The 23,443-nt window shown below is 41.5% G+C and overlaps 1 protein-coding gene across 1 annotated transcript; it reads right to left on the minus strand.

Annotated features, from left to right (window-relative positions):
- Nucleotides 1-1,436: 1,436 nt before the first annotated feature.
- On the minus strand, nt 1,437-12,387 carry PIGT (phosphatidylinositol glycan anchor biosynthesis class T). Its single transcript, XM_074210106.1, has 12 exons — nt 12,138-12,387; nt 11,430-11,607; nt 9,120-9,247; nt 7,692-7,792; nt 7,437-7,523; nt 6,958-7,045; nt 6,772-6,869; nt 6,401-6,566; nt 4,288-4,488; nt 3,698-3,863; nt 3,490-3,573; nt 1,437-1,944 (listed from the first exon to the last, which is right to left on the minus strand). Exons 1-12 carry the CDS (start codon nt 12,322-12,324, stop codon nt 1,692-1,694), a joined length of 1,737 nt encoding a protein of 578 aa, XP_074066207.1. The 5' UTR covers nt 12,325-12,387; the 3' UTR covers nt 1,437-1,691.
- Nucleotides 12,388-23,443: the final 11,056 nt, after the last annotated feature.

Genomic DNA, 23,443 nt, shown 5'->3' on the forward strand with positions numbered 1-23,443 from the left:
TTGGGCAAGTCACTTAACCCCACTGACTTGCAAAAACCAAAAAGAAAAAAAGAAATTGATGCTGAATGAAGGGAACAGAATGAATGAAGGGAACATTGTACGCATTAACAATAACATTGAGAGGCAGTTAACTAGAGCCACTAGATGTGGCTCCTCTCAGCAGTTAGGACAACCCTGGGAGACCTGCTATGGACAATGCTATTCACATCAAAAAAATAAGACAACACACTAGAGAAACTGAATGAACACTATGTTCATTTTTTTTTTTAAGAATTTCTCATGTTTTTCCTTCCAATTCCATGATTTTCTTTCTTTTCCCTTAGTCCTAATTTCTCATAGAGAAAATAATATGTAAACATATTAAACATAAATGTATATGTACAATTGTTCACCAGACTATTTGCCCCTGAGGGGAGGGGGGTTGAGAAGGGAGAGTAGAAGGAAATTATATAATTTACAAATATGCATGTGGATGAATGTTGAAAAATAATGAAATATATATATATATAATATATAAAATAAAAATAATGAAACAGCAATTAGGAAAAAATAAAGTATCAGAATACAGAAAAAAAATTGGGTTGAGATGTACCAGCTAAAGGACTGATTAACTAGGGAAATTTAGCAGTCCCCTCTTCCCATTCTAGCAGTGTCAGGACACTCAGGAGATTCCAAGGTTACCTTCAATCTTGGGCCACTAAGGGCAAGACGAGCAACTAATGATCATTCCATTGCAAAGACCAAGGTAAAAATATAAAAAACAGGGAGCAGCCACTAGATTAGACTAGAACAGTAGGAGATTTGAGTCACAGTTCTGACTCTCCCAAGCCTCCAGGGAGGGTCCCACCAATAATAAAGCATTTCAAGCCATTTCAGTAGTAAAGGTGAACTTATTCACTTGCAATCTCTTCCTCCAGGGAGTCTGGTTGCCCTCTGAAGACAGTAAAACTGTCTCCCTCTGCAGGAGAGTTCAGAAACAGGTAGCATGCCACAGGGGGAAAAATTCTAGTCTTTGCTTTATCATTAACATGTTCTAGGCCCTTGGACCAAGTCCTTAATCAGTCTGCTGAACTTCTCCTCTGTAAAATGAGTGACTAGAGGCTTTCAAGTATTTCTTAAAGCCTTAAAATTATATGATCCATGATTGCTAATTCTTTATTCAAATCTAAGTGAAGAAAATGACACTGACTCTGTGGCCTTTTCAGTTACTGCCAATTCAGCAGGGGGCTCCAACTACAGTTTAAGCAAAACCCCTGCCCCTCCCCCCAAAATCTGGAACTTTAAAGCTGGAAGGGACCTTAGGGATCACCTAGTCCAACCCCCTTCCCCTCCTGGAACTGAGACCTAGATAGAGAAAATGATGTGTCCAAAGACATGTGGGCAAACAGGGTCCCTCTTAAGGCTCCCTGAGCCCCAGAAACAAGACCACGCTGGGCTAGGGTGGCAGCCACACTTTATTCTATTTATCAGCTGCTCAGCAGCAAACAGGCCCCACCCCCTTAGGATGTTATTAGGAAAGCCCAGTCCTGCTCCTCCCAAATCCTGGGGATTTGGGCCTTTGTCTAACTCTGAATCTGAGCAGGTTAGGCAAGTGATGGAGAGTCAGAGGCCACCAGATCAAGAACGAGCTGGAGCAGTCTCTGATCTATGGAAGAGGGCAACATCCTGTCTCAGCAAGAAGGGCAGGAGGGTCACACAGGGGGAACGCCTCTGATTCGTCGGATAATATTGGCCAACCACCTGACAAGCCTACTCCGTTTGGGCTCCTCCAGGTGGAAGGTCCGGGTAAGGAGGTTGTAAAAGGAGCCGTAGCAGACGGCCACAACGGTGCAGGTGAGGCAGATGACGTTGTACGGCATGCTGAAGTCTGGCGTAGGCAGGTTCACCAGTAGTGGCTCAGTGTAGAGTCGCACAAAATAACTGGAACTGTCAGAGATGGGAAACCTGCCAAGGAGAAAGACCAAGATATGGGTATCTCTAGAGAGCTCAGAACTTATGGCCTCAGTCCCTTCTTCAGCTCAATCTAGGAAGCTTTCAGACAGCTTTGCTCACAACACCCCCACCTCCCCAACCACAATGGGCCACTATCCTCCTACTGGAAGCCAAAGCAGAGCTGGGAATCCAGGTCTCCTGATTCTTGCAGGCAGGGGCTCTCTTCTTTCCTTCATCCTACACACCTACTATCACTCAAAGCCATTAGCCAGAAGAATTGACTTTGGTCAATGATGAACTACTTGAGAAAAACATGACTTTAAAGAGCCCCAAATGTTTTTCTACTGAGCTGACCACATCAACAACAAACTCCTGGCTTCCAAGGAGTGAGCAGAGAGGTCCACGGGAGGCACTACCCTTAGGGACGCCCTGCAGACATGACATGGTGCCATACTAAGTACTCTGGCCTGAGTCTCCAGGTCTAAGGTGCAAGATCAGCTTTTCCATGACCCTGAATTGGCCATTTCCCTTTTCTAGGCCTTAAGTTTCCTCAGCTGTTTAAAAAAAAAAAAGGAGCTTAGACAACATGGTCATTCGGGTTCCAACAAGCTCCCAAATGCCATGCTCTTAAGTCCCTTACAGCAACAACATTCAATGTATTTCAATTCAATCTACTTTATTTTCTCAAGGCAATCAGGATTAAGTGACTTGCCCAAGGTCACACAGCTACTAAGTGTTACGTGTCTGAAGTTAAATTTGAACTCAGGTCCTCTTGATTCCAGGGTCAGTGATCTACCCAATATACCACCTTGCTACAGTACACTTGTATTAATAAACACCTGGGATGGATGCTGGACATTCTTCCAATCTAGGTTCTCTTCCAGCTCTGCTATTCTCTGAGTTTTTGATAATAAATTGAGAAAATTTATAATAATTTCCACTGTACTGTAGGTATATAGCTTATCTGATCCAATGAGATTAGACTAGACAACATCTACGGTCCTTTCTACCTCTGATTCTATGATCCAATGTCCCTTAAAACTTCCCTATCAGGGAAGAAGTTCAAGTAGAATCTTTGCCATTTTAGAGATGAGTTAAGGGTGGTTTAGGTCTTGCAGGCTAAGAAAGTCACACACTTGCCTAGGTTGTGACTTGCCCCTGGACAGTGGCCTGTAGATGGCAGGGCCACACCTGAACCAGGGCTTTTGACTCTAAATTCAAAAAATGCTGTTCTGGTCTCATTTTGGCAGTTCTGCTTTGGATCTGCTGTGGTTGGGGTTCAGTATCCTACCCAAGTCCCTTCCCAACAGCACCCCAAATCACCCCAATCAAAAACTGATCTTATCCCATAGTTGAAATATAGGAAGTTATTCAAGGTATACATCTGTAAAGGATGCTGGGTAAAGGGAAAAAGAGCCCTTTCCCCAAAAGAGATCTCAAATATAGGCCCAGGTTGTTTGGACACCATGTTCTCTAAAAGCAGAAGAAGACTAAGGGAGGGGCTTAGGAGTGGGCTACTCCCCACCCCCAGCCAGGTGATAAAATTTTGATACTCACATTGAGCTGAAGAGTGGGCTTTCTTCCCAGTTTGGTGGTTTAGCTCCTACCAGGTTGGGCACCAGGGCACTCAGGACAGATGGGCTGCACACAAACAACCAAAATGTGTTTCTGACCTATTATTATCTTTTGGGGTAAGCGTCAAAGAAGCTGGTTCTGGGAAAAGGACAAAAGGCAAGGTCAGAAAACAGGAGGCTTCCCAACATACCTGACATAGAAACCATGATTTGGGTCGGGTGTGTATTCAGTCCACTTGAGCAAAGCACGTTCAAACTGGATGGAGACCTTAGTAACAGAATTGGCTGGCAGCTGAATAAGCATCTCCAAGAGGTGGGGGCGCAACCGGTCCTGTGCAGGCTGGTAATGAATATAACCTGGAGCAAAAGAGATTCATCAACTTCCCTCACCTAGTCCTGGGGGCTCACCCCGCCCCCTTGAAGCAGTGTCATCCTCAACTTGACTCAGGGCCATGTTCTTAGGGAGTAGGGTTGGGGATGAAGGCAGGCTGAGTAGATAGAACAATGTTTTCAGAGATGAGAAAGGTCTAAGACAGTCTATGGAGTTAAAACTTTCCAGGAATGGAAAGGGCTACTACCTAACATCATAAGTTCTTCACCTCTGGAAGCATTCCAGCAAAAGCTGGATTCTTCTCAGGGACACCATAAAGAGTCTCGCCTGGGAGGGAGGTTAAACTAACTGAAGGCCCTCAAAGATTTGAGGCTTCATAGAAGGGTCAAAAAAAAGAGAGGGTTGCCAGGAGCCCCAAGGATGGCAGCCAGGGTTAGCCAGGGTCCTCACTTGGTTTGTTTTCCTTGCCCTTGGTGGTGATGGCCAGGGTGTGAACGTAGAGCCGTAAGTACCAGGGCACAGTCTCCAGCAGCAGAACAGGAAAGGCTCGGTATGGGTGGGTGTTGTGCAGCACTGTGCTCAGCTCCCCCTTCTGCAGCCCATAGCCACTCACATACCGCTGGGCATGCAGAAATGGCACTAGCTGAGACCCTGGGAGAAGGATGAGGAAGCAAAGGAGTCATCAGATGAGGCCTGAGCAAGGAGAGGAAAGTGAGGGCTTCTCATTCTTCACAAAGGAAGATGCAGTGCAAAGACAGAGCTTGTGCTCTTGAGCCCTGGTTCTGGACCCAGCTCCATTGTAAACTCGCTCTATTCTCTCCTCTGGGCTGCAGTTTCTTCATCAGTAAAATGAGGGAGTTGGAGGGAATAGTCTGGCCTTTTCCAGCTATTAAATGTTATGACCATACCCCAATTTATCCTAGTTTCTCAAAGCCTCAGAGTATATTAGAAAAGCCTTGGGATTAGATTTAGGGCTGTGAGGTTTAGAATTCTAGCCTTGGTCCCATCCTCTATTAATTAGCTCAGGGAGGTCACTTAACCTCTTAGGGGACCTAGAAATGGGGATAATAATCCAATCCCAGCCAACCCCACAAAGCTTTCCTGGTCCAGGAGAGGAAATAAGATAATAGATATAAAAAGAAAGCAGATATGTATATTTGTTTATGACTATTGAGATAACAGACAAAAATAAAATCAAACAAACAAAAAGGAGCCATTGTAAAGTAAGACAAAGAACACTACTTGAATCTAAGATGAAGAAATGGGTTGAAATATCGGCTCTCACCCTTAACCACTTAACCTCTTGAGCTTCAGTAAGAGGCAATAGCTATTTATAGTGCCTACCTGATCAGGCTATTGTGCTTTTCTTTTTAATTTATTTTTATTAAAGATATTATTTGAGGGGCGGCTAGATGGCGCAGTGGACAAAGCACTTGCCCTGGAGCCAGGAGCACCTGGGTTCAAATCCAGTCCCAGACACTAAAACAATTACCTAGCTGTGTGGCCCTGGGCAAGCCACCTAACCCCATTTGCCCTGCAAAAACCTTCTATTTTGGTGTTCGACTGAGAACTTTTCATTGCTTTTTTTTTTCCCAGGAGCTTTGTAGTTCTAGGGCCTCTCAATTCTTTGATCTGGGTCAGAGCTAGAAGGTTCACCTGTGGAATGCTCTGCCTGCTTGGGTCATTAGGTGGCAGCAGTGGATGGAGAAAGAGGGACCTCGATTCCAGACCACTCAGACTCATCATGCTGAGTTCCAATTTGACCTCAGATCTTTACTTAGCTCAGTGACCCATGGCAAGTTTTTAAAACCCTCATGGACCCACTTTCCTTATCATACACAGGAATATATGATAAAGATGGTGAACTCTGTCCAAATTTAAAAGGACTGCCTCTCCCTGAGACATACAAAAGGCTTCAACATTATGAAACAGCAACTTTGTATGCTGCCTCAATGTAGAAAACAAGATTCTGTATGAAGGCCACCTCATCGAGGGTAAAAATAACATGTAAGCCTGTTCTAATTCATATGCCTTTGCCTTATCTTCATCCCGATCTGCGTTCTTCTGATATGCCATTCCCAGGCCCCACACTGCCAGGATACTCTAGATGTCGTCTATAACCCAAGCATCTTTTTGTTCATGGCTGGCTGAAAGTAGTCCTGTTACTGGACTCTTCATTTCCGTATGTATAAAAAGGGACCAGACCACTGTTCCGATTCCTTTGAGTTTCAAGTGTACAATCCTGTGATCATGTGATCTAAAAAAATTTTAATTGACCTGATAACACAGAATGGTCTGTTGGACCAGCCGGGCGTATCCCTCCAGACGGACTCCTTGCTCCTGCTCCTCATTTCTGGGGTCTTCCCCCACCCCCACCCCCAGGCCTCAGGCTGCAAGCACTGGTGGGAGAGAGGCCAGAAGGGCCCCAGGGCCACAGCAGGCTATTGTGTTTTAAATCTTAAAGTGTTATATAAATGTGAGTTCTTATAATTTCTTCCTATCAACTTAAGAAGTCTCTATGTCTTTCCCAAATTCCCATAAGAAGAGTCTCCAGGCCCCTCACCAACATCTTGGAGCTGTTTCCACCTGAGCTGAAGGTTAAGACTGCGGGAGCCACTGAAGGTGGATGGGTTAAGCAGGTCATAGACAGCATAGGTCTTCCGGTCTCCCAGGACAACTGCCTGGTAAGTGGAGGTTGGGGGTGGGCTCACCTCAAGGGTCTCATTCTCCTAGGGACAGAAGAATAAAGGTAAATCCCTCCAGCCCTGAGGAAGGAAGACTATAGAAAGGGGATCTACTGCATACTACACGTATCAGTTTCTTTCTCTGTAAAATAGGGAGAAAAACACTCATTCCCTATTTCAAAGGATTGTTATGAGGAAAATATTTTCCTCAACCTTAAAGTGTTATGAAAACACGAGCTTGAACAATTACCTGACTGTTTCTGGAGATATCAACATAAACATGACTCTGTGAGGCCAAAGGACAGGCCTCAGTGATGGTTCGAGAAAACATCCGAAAGAGAGACCAGTCTGCAGAGACAAGTAGGAGTAGAGTTAAGAAAGGACTTGGATAGGTCCATATATTTAAGGAGATAGGGTTGAAGTCAAGGTTTATTACCTTTTTTCCCCTGGCCTGTGGTAAAGGCATCAAATACAACTGTGAGGGTCTGCCTCAGCTCCCAGGAGACACTGACACAGTGGACATCCTAAAAAAAAAAAAATCACAGAATGTAAGAGTCAAGAGGAACTACGGGCAGATATAAGACTGGCAGCAGTGAGAGAATTATCCATCCTCACCCAATCTATCTCTAGGTCCTTGCCAAATTATAAGATCATAGATTTAGAGCTAGGAAGGGATCTTGATGATGCTCAAAGCCAACCCCTTTATTTTACAGAAACTGAGGCCCAGAGATGTTAAGTGACTTATGCAGGATCAAAGTATCTGAAGCAGGATTTGAATCTAGGTCTTCCTTACTCTAAGTCCAGCATTTTAACCTCTCGACCTTTCTGGCTCAGGACTGGCAGGTGAGACTTTTCCCCTTCATATTGCCTCATATTACAGGTCCTGGAGTGCTCACTCCACCTTCAGTGACTCACCCGGCACACAGGACGGATGTGCACGGCCTGGGAGTGATAGCTGGTATGGAACAAACGTTCAGCCTTGAGAAGCACAGAGAGGCCTGCCTGTGAAACAAAAGAGGAGAGACAGTTTAATACTCACAGAGGGCAATGTGGAAGCTGCATCTCCAGACACACTCACGGCTATGCCAAGAGGAGGCCATGCTGCCCAGGTCCTTGGTAATGATGAGACTTGGAGAGTGAAATTGAATAGTTCCAAATTGCTCCTCTCACCTTGGAACTACAAGGCAAGAGCTTCTTCCATGGAGTGAGGTTCTCAGTGCACACCACCTCGCGGGGAAGGACAGCATAGCGCAGGAAGTGATGATTGGTACCTACACAAGGACAGGCCAGAGTTTAGGGTCAGACTGGTCTCTTGTCATTTATCCAAACCTATTCTAGTCAAACTTTAGATTGATAGTGGCTACTGCTCTCTTCCTATGTCCTCCCTCCATCCCACTCCCAGGCACTGATTTTGCTTCTGTTCATCATCTCAAATAATTACATTTGGCAAAAGGCAAAAAATCTGCCTACTATGTGCAGAACATTATACTCAGCACTGGGTCTCATAGAGTCTGGCTTCCAGGACTCTGAACTGCTATTCTGTCCCTTCCATGGGATCAATAATAACAACTGATATTAGATATGTAAAGTACTTTACATACATTATCTTATCTAATTGTCACAACAATTCTGAGAGTTGGTACTATAGCTATGAATCATCATTTTAATAAATGAGGAAACTGAAGGTAAATTCACTCAGTAGGCACGATTCAGGTCTCCAAGGACCTAACTCTAGCACTATTTCCAATCCACCTTAAGAAAGTTCTGTCATTTAATTACTGATTACTAGCCAGCTACTGTCTCTCTCTGGGTCACAGTTTCAAGACAAGGAAATTGAATGAGTTGTTCCTTCCAACTCCAAAATCTTAGGATCCTTCAGGGAAGGTTGGAAGTGGATTGAGTAATAGAATCATAAGATTTAGGGCTGGAAAGGACCCTTAAAATTAGGATCTAGTGCAGGAAATCTTTTTTAAAAAACAAGATAATAGGTTTAAGTGACTTGCCCAAGGTCACACAGCTAGGTAAGTATTAAGTGTCTGAGACCACATTTGTACTCAGATTCTCCTGACTCCAGGGCCAGTGCTCTATTCATTGCACCACCTAGTTGCCCCTAGGGCAGATTCTTTTCTTTTTGTCATTCAATTAAGATTTTATTTATTTTGAGTTCTAATGAAGATTCTTAACCTTTTTGAATCATGGACCCCCTTGGACAATCTGGGGAAGTCTATCATCTCCTTAGAATAACATTTTAAAATGTACAAAATAAAATAAAAAGGATTACACTAAAACCACTTACACTGAAATATAGCTATCAAAATATGACTGAATTTTTAAAACTGTATCCTGGACCCCACGTTAAAAACTCTAGATCTAGTCATAAGATCACAGATTTGGAGTTGGAATGGGCTTTATAAGGTCATCCAGTGTGACACTCTTTTCTTGGAGATGAGGAAAACTATGGTCTAGAGAGAATTAGTGACTTGCCCAAAAACTTAAGAGATGAAAATAGTAGAGTTAGGTTTGAAACTACATCCTCTGATTCCAAATCTGGTGTTCATTCTACAAAAATCACATCCAGGTTGTCTGGGACTATCTCACCATTGGCCAGCCCCAGGGGTTTGAAGGAAGCAGTAGGAGTGACAGTATTGGTGGAGTCAATGAAGTTGAGAGAAGCGCAGAAGATTCCTGAGAGGATGTTACTGAGCTCCTTCCAGGATTTATCAACACTAGATAGAAAAGAAGGGGAAAATATCCTAATTCAGTCTAGGGATTGCTTCTGTGTGTCTTACACACAGATAAGACTTCCAGAGTGAAATTAGGGAAAAGTATAACCAAAAAAAAAAAAAAATCCCAAAATAAAAAGGCTTAGGATCAAGACAAAAAAAAGAGAAAATACTTCATATCCCGATCTCTCAATTCTGCCCACTTCCCCTTTGACAACTTTTCACTTGCACTCCTTTTCAAGAGGCTCCCTCCCCTCCAGGTGGGTCAATCTTTTCATCCTTTCAAACATAGGGGTCTCATGGTCATCATCCTTATTATTATCAAGAATAACAAACTTAAATGGTTCCCCCACACACACTTTATAAAGGACTTTCTTCACAAAGACTCTGTGAAAAGAACTGGAATTTGAGTGAATGTCCATCAACTGGGGAATGACTGAACAAATTGTGATAAATGTATGTTACGGAACACTATTGCTCTATTAGAAACCAGGAGGGATGGAAATTCAGGGAAGCCTGGAAAGACTTGCATGAACTGATGATGAGCGAGATGAGAAGAACCAAAAGAACACTGTATGCCCTAGTAACATGGGGGTGATGATCAATCTTAACGGACTTGTTTATTTCATTATCAGGGACAATTTTAGGATCTGCAATGGAGAATACTATCTATATCCAAAGGAAAAAACTGTGGAGTTTAAACAAAGACCAAAGATTATTACCTTCAATTAAAAAAAAAAGTTATCTTATATACTACATAATTTTGCTATCTCTAATATTTTATTTTTTCCTCAAGGATATGACTTTTCTCTCAACACATTCAATCTTGATCAATGCATAGCATGGAAACAATATAAAGATTATTAGACTGCCTTCTGTGGGGGGTAAGGGGGATAGAAGGGAGGGTGGGGAAAATGTACAAAATTCAAAACCTTAGCAAAAAATGATAGGAAAAAACTACTATTGTATATAATTGAAAACAAACAAAATATATTAAAAAAAGATTCTGTGAGATAGGGGTTGCAAGTATGATATCTTCACTTTACAGAGGAAGAATTTAACTCTCCTGAAGTCTAAGTGATTCAGGATCCCAGGATCTAGAGCTGGAAGGGATCTAGAAGAGCATCTATCTAGTCTATCCCTTGCATTTTACAAATGAGGGCTATAGCAGAGAAAGGAGATAATCAAGGAAAGCTGGTTAAGCATATGAAGCAAAGAGTGAAAAGAAAATTACAGAGAGAGGAAACTGAAAGTGAGAAATTGGATGAAAAAGTTAGCCAAAGAACAAGTTTGATGTTTTGAGGTTAAGAATTACACGTTAGGGCTTTCTATTCACATACTTTAGGGTTTTCCCCATCTTTTAGCTACCACCCTAATTAATGTTTGGATGCTCACAGCTCTTCACTTATCCCTATTTCATAAATCTTAGTGCAGTGATATCCTCCAACTCAAATTAAAAGGGACTTAGAAAACCTCAAATTAATGTTTATATATATATATATATATATATATATATATAAAATATATATATATATGTCTCATCTTTTTATATTATTAAACATTTCCTAATTACATTTTAGGGGGGATTTTTAGTTGTTTTTTTTTTTTTGCAAGGCAATGGGTTTAAGTGGCTTGCCCAAGGCCACACAATTAGGTGTCTGAGGCTGGATTTGAATTCAGGTACTCCTGACTCCAGGAATGGTGCTGTATCCACTTTGCTACCTAGCTGCCCCACCTAATTACATTTTAATCTGGTTCAGGGTACTAACAAGATATTAGAACTACTTGGGCCCAGTTTGACACTTCTGTTTTAAAGGATAAATACAATCATTCTTTAGAGTATGACAATGAAGATTAATTATCCCCAACATAGTAATGTTCCTGATAACTGATAATGTTATTCCAGAACCTTCCCAGAGGTATCCCAAGTCTCCATAGGGAATAAAACTGAAGAAAGATTGATTTTCATTGACTAAGATCTTAATCTGAGGTCACTGGATTCTGAGGCTCATCTTCCAACACTGCATCCCTGCCTTGGCAGCTGGGCCGGTCGGCCTGACCTATCTCCGCTGGCCCCCATGGGCACCAGACACAATTCCTCAAAAAGCAGGGTGAAGGCACCTCCCAGAATCCTGCCCTGTGCCCCTTCCTTCACACCTAATAGCAGGCAGAGGCAGGTACTCACTCCACAACTGAATCTTGGAACCAGACCCAAAGCTCAGCCCCTGTGGGGGCCTGCAGGAAGGGCTGGCCCCAGAAACGAGTCCTCCAGAAGCCCTGTGTGAGTGACAGATGGAGCTCCTGCACAGAGTACTTGGAGATCAGCTGCCCCAAAACCTTGGGGAAAAGCCTGTAATGAGAAACTGAGAGGGAAGGAGATGAGTGGGGAGGCCCTTGTGGTGGAAGGGAGGCCTGCTCAGCCCCAAGACCCTCCTCACAAAGAAGGGAGGAGAGGGAGCTCCAGTGCATGCCCCCTTCCTTCTCGCCCCCAGCCTCCCTTGGTGGCTCTGGGGCCACATACCATCCTCATAGCTTGAGATAAAAACTGATCTATATTTCAGTTCTTGGTCAAAACCCACCTGTAGAAGAACCTTCCTAGGGGCTCCTAGTGACCCCCCCGAGATGCCTCCTGGTCTCCCCATTCTCCATCCTGACACGACACTTCCTCGAACACCATCAAGAGATGCTGTCTCCCCTCACTGGCCCCCAATCTCCTACCCTTCCTGGGAAAGAGATTCCCATGGCCCAAAGAACCACCCGAGGCCCCGCCCCCGGCACGAGGCCCCGCCCCGGCCCCACCTCCCATCAGCCCCGCCCCCGGCACGAGGCCCCGCCCCTCTTCCGCAATCCAGAATCAAGGCCGCCTTAAGGAATGGCGGGAGCCGGCTCTTACCTCCCTCGAGCTGCAGCTCCGAATCCCATCGTGTGCGGAACTGAAAGGTAGCCGACACGTCCCCGGAGGGGAGCGGAGTGAGGACCAGCTCCTCCCGCAGGCTATCCCGCTCTGGCTCCGCCCTGCTGTGGCCGCCCAAACCCAAAAGCAGCGCCAACAGCAGGTGCAGCCGGAGCGGCGCCGCCATGGCCGCGGCCGCCTCCGCCGTGGCCGCCCCGCAGAACCGCCCTCCCAGGGCCACACGTCCAATAGCGAGAAGGAACAGAGGCCGCTTCCGGGAGAGACGCCGGGCACCCGGATTGGGTTACCAGGGCGACGCCCGGCAGAAGGCGGGGCCTTCCTTACGCCGCGGAGCCTGCCGGGAGCATGAAAATGGGCAGGAGCGGAGGCCTCCTTGTTTCCCTGCGCGGAGCGCCCCGTTGTCTCCAGCCCCCCGCTTACCTTCCTTTGAGACGAGGCACAAGCTTTTTTTTTTTTTTTTTTAAATAATGAAGGCCAACCTCTTTTTGATAAAACTTGCCCCCCCCCGAGGGTTCTGCAGCCGTTTGCTATGGTGAATCTACATCCATGCGCTCCTACAAACCCTCCACGGCTAGGCTCCTGGCCTCAGCGCCCACCCAGCAACCCCAGGATGGATGCTGGTAACAAGGGCAAAAAGTGAAAAAAAAAAAGACCCGAAGGGCTGGCATTCTCACAAGAAAGCCCTGTGCGTGCGCGCCAGTCCTCCGCAGTGTAAGTATGGCACGGGCAGAAATGTAGACAGATAGGGAGACAGAACTAGCCGCTTGAGAATCAGGAGCGGCCTAATGCACAAAGCTGAGCTCAGATGATGGTAAAATCATGAAAGAAAACAGCTATCTACAAATTATACACACACACACACACACATATATATATATATATATATATATATATTTCCCCCAATTCTGGTGTATGTGCAGACCTCATTCATTTGCTAAGATGTTGTCTCCAAATGGAGGACACTAGGGAGCAGCTTCTGGCTCATGAATACTAAGGTGGGAGGTGTCCTGGACAGAGTTGAAGATGCATGAACATTCTGAAATTGGTTCTAGATGGCCTACCATGTGGTTTGGAGTAAATTTTTTCCTATTGGCCGTATAGCTGGAATTGTCAGCTTCTTAAAATTCCAGCTCTAACTGCCTTTTTGGTTACAGTTGAATCTTAAGGAGGTATCTTCACTCAGCATCTAGTGACACCATATATACTAAGAAGGAAAAACCTTAGGACCTCCTCCCTCAGGCTGTATGACCCTTCCAAATGAGACTTTCTTGACATTTCCATGCATCTTTTCCATTCTAGGTACAGGAAATGACATCTACAACCTTGGAAGTTTCAGACTCCAGGAGAGCAAGCCACAGGGAATTCAAGAGTGGGAATCCAAGCCAAGTTTTCCAACCAGTACAGCATCAGTACTCCAACAAGCAAGGGGTTACCTTTAGGACTCCATCCTTTACTCATCCAAGCAGTGATGCCCACTTTGGATATGAATTTGGTGGAATTAATATTATGTAGGGACAGAGCTCAGTTTTGAACTATTTTCCATTTGTTTTCTTTGCCTGACCCCTCCACTGAAATGGGATGGTGAGGGAAATGTTCTTACATTTGTTCTTGTTATATCTTTGAGGTACATGTAATTTCTAAGAGTTACTTAGTGCTAAGGGGTTCAGTGATGGTCACTGCCCTCATAAATGGGGAAAATAGCTGGTGGGACCTTGAGCCAATAGCAAAAGAAAGAGACATCCTTCAGGGTACCCTAGAATAGTGACGAAAAAACATAACCTCACCCTGGGTGGAGCCAGAGCCTTACTCTGAACTTGACAGACTAAAAACATTTTTATATGAAAATATAACATTGTACATGTACAGACTCTCTGCATAGTTTGGGTTCACTACATGAGAACTTTGGAGCAGTTTCTGGGCATAGAATCAAATGCTGAAAGAACTTGATGTATTCATATGATCTACCCCCACCCCCACAACTTTGGGGGTGAGTTCTGCATCTATTAGAAGAGTTTTCAGCTGCTGATTTTCTGGCCTGTAGCTCTCTAGCTGATAAAACAAGATTTCAGTGAGGGCCTTCCTCTACCTTGGTATTAGGGTAATTTCACCTACATGGCACTTGATGCCACGTACCACAGCTAGGCAAATTTGCTCTAGGAACCTAGTTGCCATTGCTTCTTTGATGTTTGTCTCCTGATTTTGAACACCCTGAAATAAATGAGATGGATTCGTCCTGAAGACCTTGAAAATTTGAAAATTCTACTAGTCTATGAGTTGGCAGCATCATTGTCCTCCCCAGACCCATCGCCCAGTGATGCTATCCAAAGACAGAGGAAAATTTCTACATTGGGGAAGGCTGCTACCCACAGGTCCAAACTGAGGTGAATGGAAATACAGCTAAATCATGAATAATGCACATTGTAAAATGGTACCAGGCCTCATTTAATGCCAACCAAAATTCAATTAATATGACAAGTGTGAACTAGTCAGTTTGGCACTTTTTTTGTCATTGGGTATGGATATAATGTACAGATACACACTATATTGCCAACGGTTGTGTTTTTTAAACTCCCTTAACAAAAAAGGACAAAAGGAAGAATATTTCAGATGGAAACAACGCTAGCACAAAAAGGAAGAGACTTGCTAATACATGAAAAGGAAGAGACTTGCTAATACATGAGAACAAAATTTTTGATGTAACTGAACAACATGAACATGGTCATAGTAACTTGAAAATAAGACAAGATGTTTGGATGTCTGAATCTGTAGTACAAAATATTATAAAACACACAGGCAAAATAAAAGAAAAAAGGAAAATCTGTAACTGCTTTTTGTAGTTTGCAAACAGCCATGAGGAATAGAAGTGTTAGGACAAATGGAGTAGGTATTGAAGATTGCAATCAAAAATACATTCCTCTTAGCAGAGCAGCCATTCAGACAAAAGCTTCAAATTGGGACAGCTAGGTGGCACACTGGCCCTGGAGTCAGGAGGACCTGAGTTCAAATGCGGCCTCAGAGACTTAATAGTTGCCTAGCTGTGTGACCTTGGGCAATTCATTTAACCCCATTGCCTTAAAAATAAAAAATTTTAAATTTAAATAAAATTTAAATAAAAGCTTCAAATTTATTTAAGACAGTGAAGTGAATAATGAACTTAGTACAAGCATGGTTGGTTTGACTGCTTTAAAAATTGATTTCATTTGCATAAGATTAAAACTAGTATAGAAGTGGCCACTACAGATTAGGATATGGAAGTTAAATATGTTAATATTTTAAAATTTAAAGAACTAAATGATTTTTTCTAATATATTTTTAAAGGCAAATAAACTGATAAAATTTTAATATGGATAAAAAACACTTGTTCAGGAATAGGATGCCTTCCAGATATATTTCAGACTTTCATCAGAGAAATTTGCTCTGAAGATTTTTTTACTATTTAATCATTTCCTTTCTACTTAAAATTGCATTAATATTGGTTGTGCAAAACCACCTCAATTTTATATTATCAAAATTATATATTTTATTACCTGTCTCTTTATCCCTGTTTTGGTCAAGAACTCTTTCTTTAGACTTATAATAGAAAATACTATCCCCATTCTGAGAATTAAGTTTGCAGACCAAAGCATAATATTTTCGATTTTTAAAATTTGGGGTTTTTTCCTCTCTCATGATTTTTCCTTTTTGTTCTGATTTTTTTCTTTCATGACATGAGTAATAGGGAAATATATTGAATACAATTATACATGTATAGCCTATATCATTTATTGGCAGGGGCAGGAAGGGAGAGAAGAAAGGGAGGAAAGAAAATGTGGAATTCAAAATATTACAAAAAAACGAATGTTGAAAACCATCTTTGCATGTAGATGGAAAGTTAAAATTTTTGAAATTTAAAATAAAATTTAAAACTCTTGATCATAGTTGTGAAATGTATCTCCATTATATGAATTTAAGATATCTCAAGTATGGTTCAGTGCCAATAGTTTTGATTACTGCTTTATAGTGCAGTTCCTAAAATCGCATTCTTCTGAGCCTCTTCTTTCCCTTTTTTCATTATTTCCCTTTCGATTCTTGATCTTTCATTTCTCCAGATACATTTTTTTCCCAGTTCTACAAATCCTTTAGAAATTTGGTATGGGGTGGCTAGGTGGCACAGTGGATAAAGCACTGGCCCTGGAATCAGGAGTACCTGGGTTCAAATCTGGTCTCAGACACTTAATAATTACCTAGCTGTGTGGCCTTGGGCAAGCCACTTAACCCCATTTGCCTTGAAAAAACCTAAAAAAAAATTGGTATGGCTTTGATAGCTGAAAATTTCACAAGACTTTTGGAACACCTTGTAATATCTGTGTGATGATAAATATAGTCTTTGCCAGGAAGCACTGTACTCATGATTTTGTGATACCACAGTTAAAGACTGCAGGAATACCCTCTTCTCAGGCTACATTGCCACATTTGTGCTAACTTCATCAGGCATCCTATAATAAAATCTAAGAATCATTTGGAGAGAACAGCAAATGTCTCTCGAAAGGCAGTTGTATCATTAGCCAAAGTTCATGGGACTATCATTAAATCAGAAACTTTTAAAAAGTTTCATTTACTTGTAACAGATTTTGTTTTTAAAGCTAGCCAGCAGGTTGCTTTCTTTATTCCTAGAGTTTCTATTGTTGATGGATTCTTGATTTGTTCAAGTCTTAGACTTAGAACAGAGTATTTTGAATTGGTGGCAAAATATTACAACAATTCTCTCTGGGTTCAAATAAAATACATTATTGATTCTGAAGTGGCCCTACAATTGGCAGAAAATTCTTCTTTGCCCCAATTTATAAATGCTCAGAGGATATGAACAGGAGTTTTAAAATGTGGAAATTAAAGCTATCTACAGTCATATGAAAAAATTATATAAATCATTAAAGAAATGAAGAAACGAATTACCACCTCACTTCCATCAGATTGATCAATATGACAAAAAAGGAAAATGATCAATGTTGGAGGGCACGTAAGAAAATTGGGACATTAAAGCACTGGTAATGGAGTTGTAAACTGATACAACTTTTCTGAAGAGTAATTTGGAGCTACTCCTAAAGAACGATAAAACTGCATACCTTTTATTCCCCCAATACTACTGCTAGATCTATATCCCAAAGAAATCATTAAAAAAAATTGTCACAAGTTCAAAAATACAGCAGCTCTTTTTGTAGTGGCAAAGAATTGGAAATTGAGGAAATACCCATCAATTGAGGAATGCTTGAACAAGTTAAGAGTATATGAATGTTATGGAGTATTATCCTATAAGAATGATCAAATTTTAGAGAAGCATGGAAAAACTTGCATGAATTGATACTGAGTGAAATAGGCAGAACCAAGAGAACATTGTCCACATAAACAACCACACTGTGAGATGATCAACTGTGGTAGATGTAGCTCCTCTCAACAGTTCAGAGATCAAAGACAATCCTGAAAGACTTGTTAAGGAAAATGTCATCCACATTCAGAGTAAAAACTATGGATTCTAAATACAAAGTAAAACATACTGTGTTCACTTTTAAAAAACTTGTTTTTCCTTTCTCATAGTTTCATTCCCTCTTAGTTCTAATTCCTCCTTCATAACATGACTAATATGGAATTATGGTAAACACAATTGCACATGTACAACTTTTACCATATTGTTTGCTGCCATGGAGAGGGGGAAGAGAAAGTGGTAGAAAAATGTGTAACTTGTGAGCTTGCAAATGGATGAATGCTGAAAACTACTTTTGCATATAATTGGAAAATAAAATTAAAAAAGAAAAATCATGAATGGGAGCACTTCAGAAAAGCATGAAAAGACTTACATGAAGTGATGCTGAGTGAGCAGAACCAGGAGAACATTGTATACATTGTGTGATGATCAGCTGTGATGGACTTAGCTCTTCTCAGCAGTGCAACAGTCAAAAGACAATTCTAAAGGATTAGTGATGGAAGATGCCAACCTTCCAGAAGTATGGAGTCTGAATGCAGACCAAAGCATATTATTTTCCATTTTTAAATTTTTTATATTGTTTTTATTTTGAGGTTGGGTTTTTTTGGCTTTCTTATGGTTCTTTTGTTCCCTTTTCTAATTCTTTTATAGTGACTAATGCAGAACTACATTTATCATAGTTTTAAGTGTATAGCCTATATCAAATTGCTCGATGTCAGGGGTAGGGGTGAGGAAAGAGGAGGGAAAGAAATGTAGAATTCAAAATCTTAGTAAAAATTAATGTTGAAAACTATGCATATAATTTGAAATAATTGTTAAAAAATAAAAAGAAATCTCGAGGTTTTTTTTTTCAATAAACCTAGTATTAGGGAAAGGAAGGAATGCAGGATTAACCCTCCCAATTCCATATTAACAGTTGATAGATAACCAGAAAAGCAAAGTTAGTGATCATGACACTGGAAAAGGAAAATTATACTAGAATTTTGAAAATATCAGTGAATTGTTATTTAGGAAAAACATCTTCAATTTAACAAATTTCTTAGGGAAATTGTGTGTAGTTTTCACAATATACAAGAGGTCAAAATATTCAATGAAGAACCCCTGCTATGTATTTCTGGGGGGAAGAATATCTGAAAGGAATACAGAAGATATTCCAAAGCACACCTTGTTTTACATCTGTGGGCCACCTCCAATAATAAAACATTTTCCCCAAAATTTTTTAAACACAAAATTTTCCAAGACCACATTTTGTTTTGGAAAATGGCAGTATCAGTGGTAGCATGACAGAATTGAAAAAGAGCTAATGTCAAGTCGAGATAATAACAGACAACTTAGTTGGTTCTTGTCCTTCTTTATTGAAAAAGACCAAAGTGACATCACTTTCTTTGAGACAGATTAGAGAGTGTCTGACTGTGGCCAAACAGACCAATATGAGCTCAAAATGCTCCAACATAGATCTGCACAAAGAGTCCATGAGAACACCTGGGGTAGGTACTCTAAACTTACATATATCACAATTCTGCCTTCCTCATGGAAATGCAGCATCCTCTCTGATGAGGGTATGGCCATGCTGGGCAGTCTTGTGGCAGTGTCTCCCATGCTGTATAACCAGTTCTAAAGTTTTTCAATGAGACTTTCAGGATGTCTCACTATCACTTCTGACCCTCTTGTAAGCATTTGCCTTCTGTGAGTTCTCCATAAAATAGTTTTTTAGGTCAATATACCTCTGGCATTCTAACAATGTGTCCAGTCCATCGTAGTTGCACTCTCTGTGGTTGGAGTGCTAGGCAGTTTAGCTTGAGAAAGGGCCTCAAGTGTCTGGTATCTTCTTCCAGGTGATCTTCAGAATCTTCCTAAAACAATTTAAATGAAAGTGATTCAGTTTTCTGATGTGATATAGGTAGACCTAATAGCAATGGGGTGAGCTCAAAGCCTCTCTAGAACTTCAGTTGGGTAGTCAGTCTAATACTTCTTTCCCACACTTTCTTTAGGAGCCTCCCAAATACTGAGCTGGCTCTGGCAATGCAATTATCAACCTCTTTGTCAATGTGTCCCTCCTTGGAAAGGACATTGCCAATGTAAGTGAATTTGTCCACAGTATTCAAAACTTCTTCATTTGTGGTAATCTATGCTTCCACATATGGATGGTGTGGTGCCTAGCTGATGAAGCACCTGTGTTTTCTTGGTGCTAATTGTTAGTATAAGTCGTATAAGCAGCAGAGAATTGATCCATATTTTGTTGTATCTCAGCTTCAGAAGCTGTATTGAGTGCACAATCATCTGCAGACACTCTCCACTTTGGTCTTGACTTGTAGCCTTTTGGAGTTGAAGAATTTACCATCAGTATGGTAGCTGAGCTTAACTATGTTCATCCTCAATGAAGGCATTTGATAACATGACTGAAAATATCATGCCAAAAAGTATGGGAATAAGGATACATCCTTGTTTCACTCCATTGGTGACTGGGAAATCTTGAGAGCATTTTCCACTATCTAGAACTCAGGTATGCATGCCACCATGAAGTTGACATACAATACTGATGAACTTCTCTAGGCAAGCAAATTTTGACATTTTCCATAGACCCTCATGACTGATGGTATCGAAGGCTTTAGTCAGATCTGCAAATGTTGTATACAGACCTCTGTTCTGTTCCTGCATTTTTCCTGGAGTTATTTGGCAGCAAACACCATATCGACTGTTCCTCTACCATTCTGAAGCCACACTGGCTCTCAGAGAAGTAACCATCTTCCGGGAGAAGGATCAGCCTATTGAGAAGGACTCTGGCAAGAATCTTACCAGCAGGGTAGCTAGGTGGATAAGAGCACTGGCCCTGGAGTCAGAAGTACCTGAATTCAAATCCGGTCTCAGACACTTAATAATTAACTGTATGGCTTTGGGCAACCCACTTAACCCCATTGCCTTGAAAAAAAAAAAGCATCTTACCAGAAATAACTAAAAGAGAAATCTATTCCCTTTACCTTTATAGAGATGGACAATGGAGGCATTGTTGAATTCTTGGGGGATAACATTTCTTTATGCCATAATCTGAAAGATTTCCATCAGTTTTTTTATGAGCAGTGGACCCTCCACGTTATAGATCTCAGCTGGAATAGAATCAGCACCAAGTGCTTTGCCACTTCAAAGGAGCCTAATGGCATTCAAAACCTCTTCTTCAGTTGGAACTTCAGCTAGGGACTGATTGACTTCAACTTGAGGTAAATGGTCAAAGGTTTCTGCATTGATTGATAAGGATCTGTTAATATTATGAAAGTGTTTAGCCCATCTCTCTAGGATCATGTCCCTATTGTTAATTAATGTGGATCCATCAGCACTGACTAGTAGAGATGAATCATATGTCTGGCCCATAAATAACCTTCAGGGCATCATAAAAGCATTTTGATTTGTTACTGTCTACATAAAATTGAATTTCATCGCCTTCTTAAGAGTCCGGAATCTCTCTAAGCTTTGCTTGGATTTTTGATGAAATTAAATGCTGCCTTCTTAGAAATGGATGAATTATCCTGCTGGTAAACACTGCAGAATTCTCATTTTTCATTTAGCAGCTTCTGTATGTCCCCATCACTTTTATCAGACCAGCCTTGGTTTTTGAAGTGTTCTGGATGAGTAAATACAGTGCTGTGAACCAGATCTCTGAAAGCTGCCCACTCCTTTTCTGCTCCACTGTTGCCAATTGTGTTTTGACTCAATTTCCCCTCCAAGTCAGCAACAAACTGTTCCCACTCAGAGAGACACTCTAATCTCTTGTTATTAATTCTTCTAGTATTCATTTTGCTTGGGGCTGCTGCTTTGGTTGAATGCGAATACTTAGCTTCCAGCACTCTGTACTACACAATGTCTTTGTCACTCTCACATCCTTTCTGACTCTTCTCCTTACAATCACATAGTCTACTAGATGCCAATGTCTGCCACAAAGGCGCATCCAGGAAGTTTTATTGCATTTAGGTTAAAGGAAGACAGTGTTTGTAACAAGAAGGTCATGAGATACACAAGTCTTCAGTAATAGGTGACCATTGCTGTTGCTTTTTCCAACTACATTCCTCCCAAGGATTCCCTGCCATTTCTGGCACTCTAGCATTAAAGTCATTCAGAATTATAAGCTTGTCCTCTTTGCTACACTGATGAGAAAGGTCTCCAGGTCTTCTTAAAATTATTCTTTACTTCATCACTGTTTGCCAGAATTTTTCTTTAATTTCATCAGTTCACCACTGATGATGGTGGCATGGCATGGAAGTGGTAATTTCATTGTCATGAGCCTGATATTCACTCCTTTTGGTAGACATTCAAGAATTCTGACTAGATTATCTTTGATTGCAAAACCTACCCCAGCTTCACACCATTCCCCTTCACTTCTGCCATTCCAGAAAAACTTGGATTTAGTTCTGACTTCAGTAAAGTGGCCACTAGTTGCCAACCTTGTTTCTCTCAGGGCTGCTATTTCAATAAGATACCTGCTGAGTTCTCTCACAACAAGAGCTATTCGTCTTTTAGGTCTATTGGAACTTGTGTTGTCTATGAGTATGTGCATGTTCCATGCACCCATGGTAAGTGGAATCTTCTTTGAAGAAGTTTTTGTAGATTTTTTTGTGTCTAGACTTGATTGTGGGATCTCTGCCTTGGTAATCAGACCAGGGTTAGGTAAGCAAACAATTTTTAGGGCACCTTTTCTAGCCCCTTCCTCATGTCAGAAGGTGAGCAGTGAATCTCCCTGCTGCTTTCAATAGGGAAATGACCCTATGACCTGGGGTCACCTGTTTTGGGGCTTGTGACTATTAGCTCCCAGTGTATTCACACCTGCTGCTTCACCACAGGACTGTGAGGAATGGTTATGAGTGATGTCTTTTGTTGTGGAATTTAAGAGGTAGAGCTGCACAAAGTCATTCACCTCACTCTCTCTTCCAAAGTCATCATGATCCAGCATAACAAAACAGAGTCAAGACAACTGATAATGGCTCTAGATGCAGTGGATGACCTTGGAATCTTTAATATCTAACCAAGCTCTAAGCATTCCACAGCATCTGCTTCAGTTGGCTTCATGACTGTTGGAAGGAATTGTTCTCTTCCACCCATTCCACCAGTGGAAGACTCACATGCTTAGGGTGACACCCCCCACTACTCACCAATGAGTTTGAGACTCCCTTGGTTACCTTCAACCTGGTTTAGCCTACCTGGCAATATGGTATGCTAGAGTGTGGTTGCTGTGCATGCAACAGCTTCTTAGAATCACAGGTGAGAGTTTGGTAGCACAGATCTGGACATCAGTGGTGAAAGCAGCCCTGAAAAAGCTCAGCAGCCCTCACACCAAAGGTACTAGTCTTTCTTGAACACAAGTAAGAAGACTATAGTACTACCTGCATATTTTAAAAGCCATAACTTAAGTATTAAAGTGAATGGTGATGAAGAAAAAATATGTATTTGGTGGGAAAAGAAGATAAAAATCTTAGCTAAAAGTTTATATATATATATTATATACACATATACACACACATATAGTATTCAGTATTCAAGAATCTTCAGGAGGACTAGCATATCTGGTATAAGGGCTTGCTGTGCCCTTTTTAGTGTTATGCATTCATATTTAGTGTTCACTTGCCAGCCAACTCTCACTTGTGGCTCTAAATTGTGTAGAATGCACAGCAGCCACACTCTTGTAAAACCTTTTTGGCAAATGAGCTAAACCAGGTTGAGGGTAACCAATAGACCTTAAATTCTTCACTGAGTCAGGGGAATATCTATCCAAGAATATGAAGACTTCCCTTGGTGGAATGGGAATATGAGAAAAATTTGTTCCAATGGCCATGAATAAAGC

Source organism: Macrotis lagotis, chromosome 1 (assembly GCF_037893015.1).
Source record: "Macrotis lagotis isolate mMagLag1 chromosome 1, bilby.v1.9.chrom.fasta, whole genome shotgun sequence".
Taxonomy (NCBI): Eukaryota; Metazoa; Chordata; class Mammalia; order Peramelemorphia; family Peramelidae; genus Macrotis; species Macrotis lagotis.

Excerpts from the sequence above, each read along its gene's own strand:
- PIGT (XM_074210106.1), bottom strand. The coding sequence starts at position 12,324 with ATGGCGGCGCCGCTCCGGCTGCACCTGCTGTTGGCGCTGCTTTTGGGT. Across the intron at positions 9,248-11,429 it reads TTCCAAGATTCAGTTGTGGA|TGTTGATAAATCCTGGAAGG; the intron begins GTGAGTACCTGC and ends TTTTCTATCTAG. Across the intron at positions 7,046-7,436 it reads ACATCCGTCCTGTGTGCCGG|GATGTCCACTGTGTCAGTGT; the intron begins GTGAGTCACTGA and ends TTTTTTTTTTAG.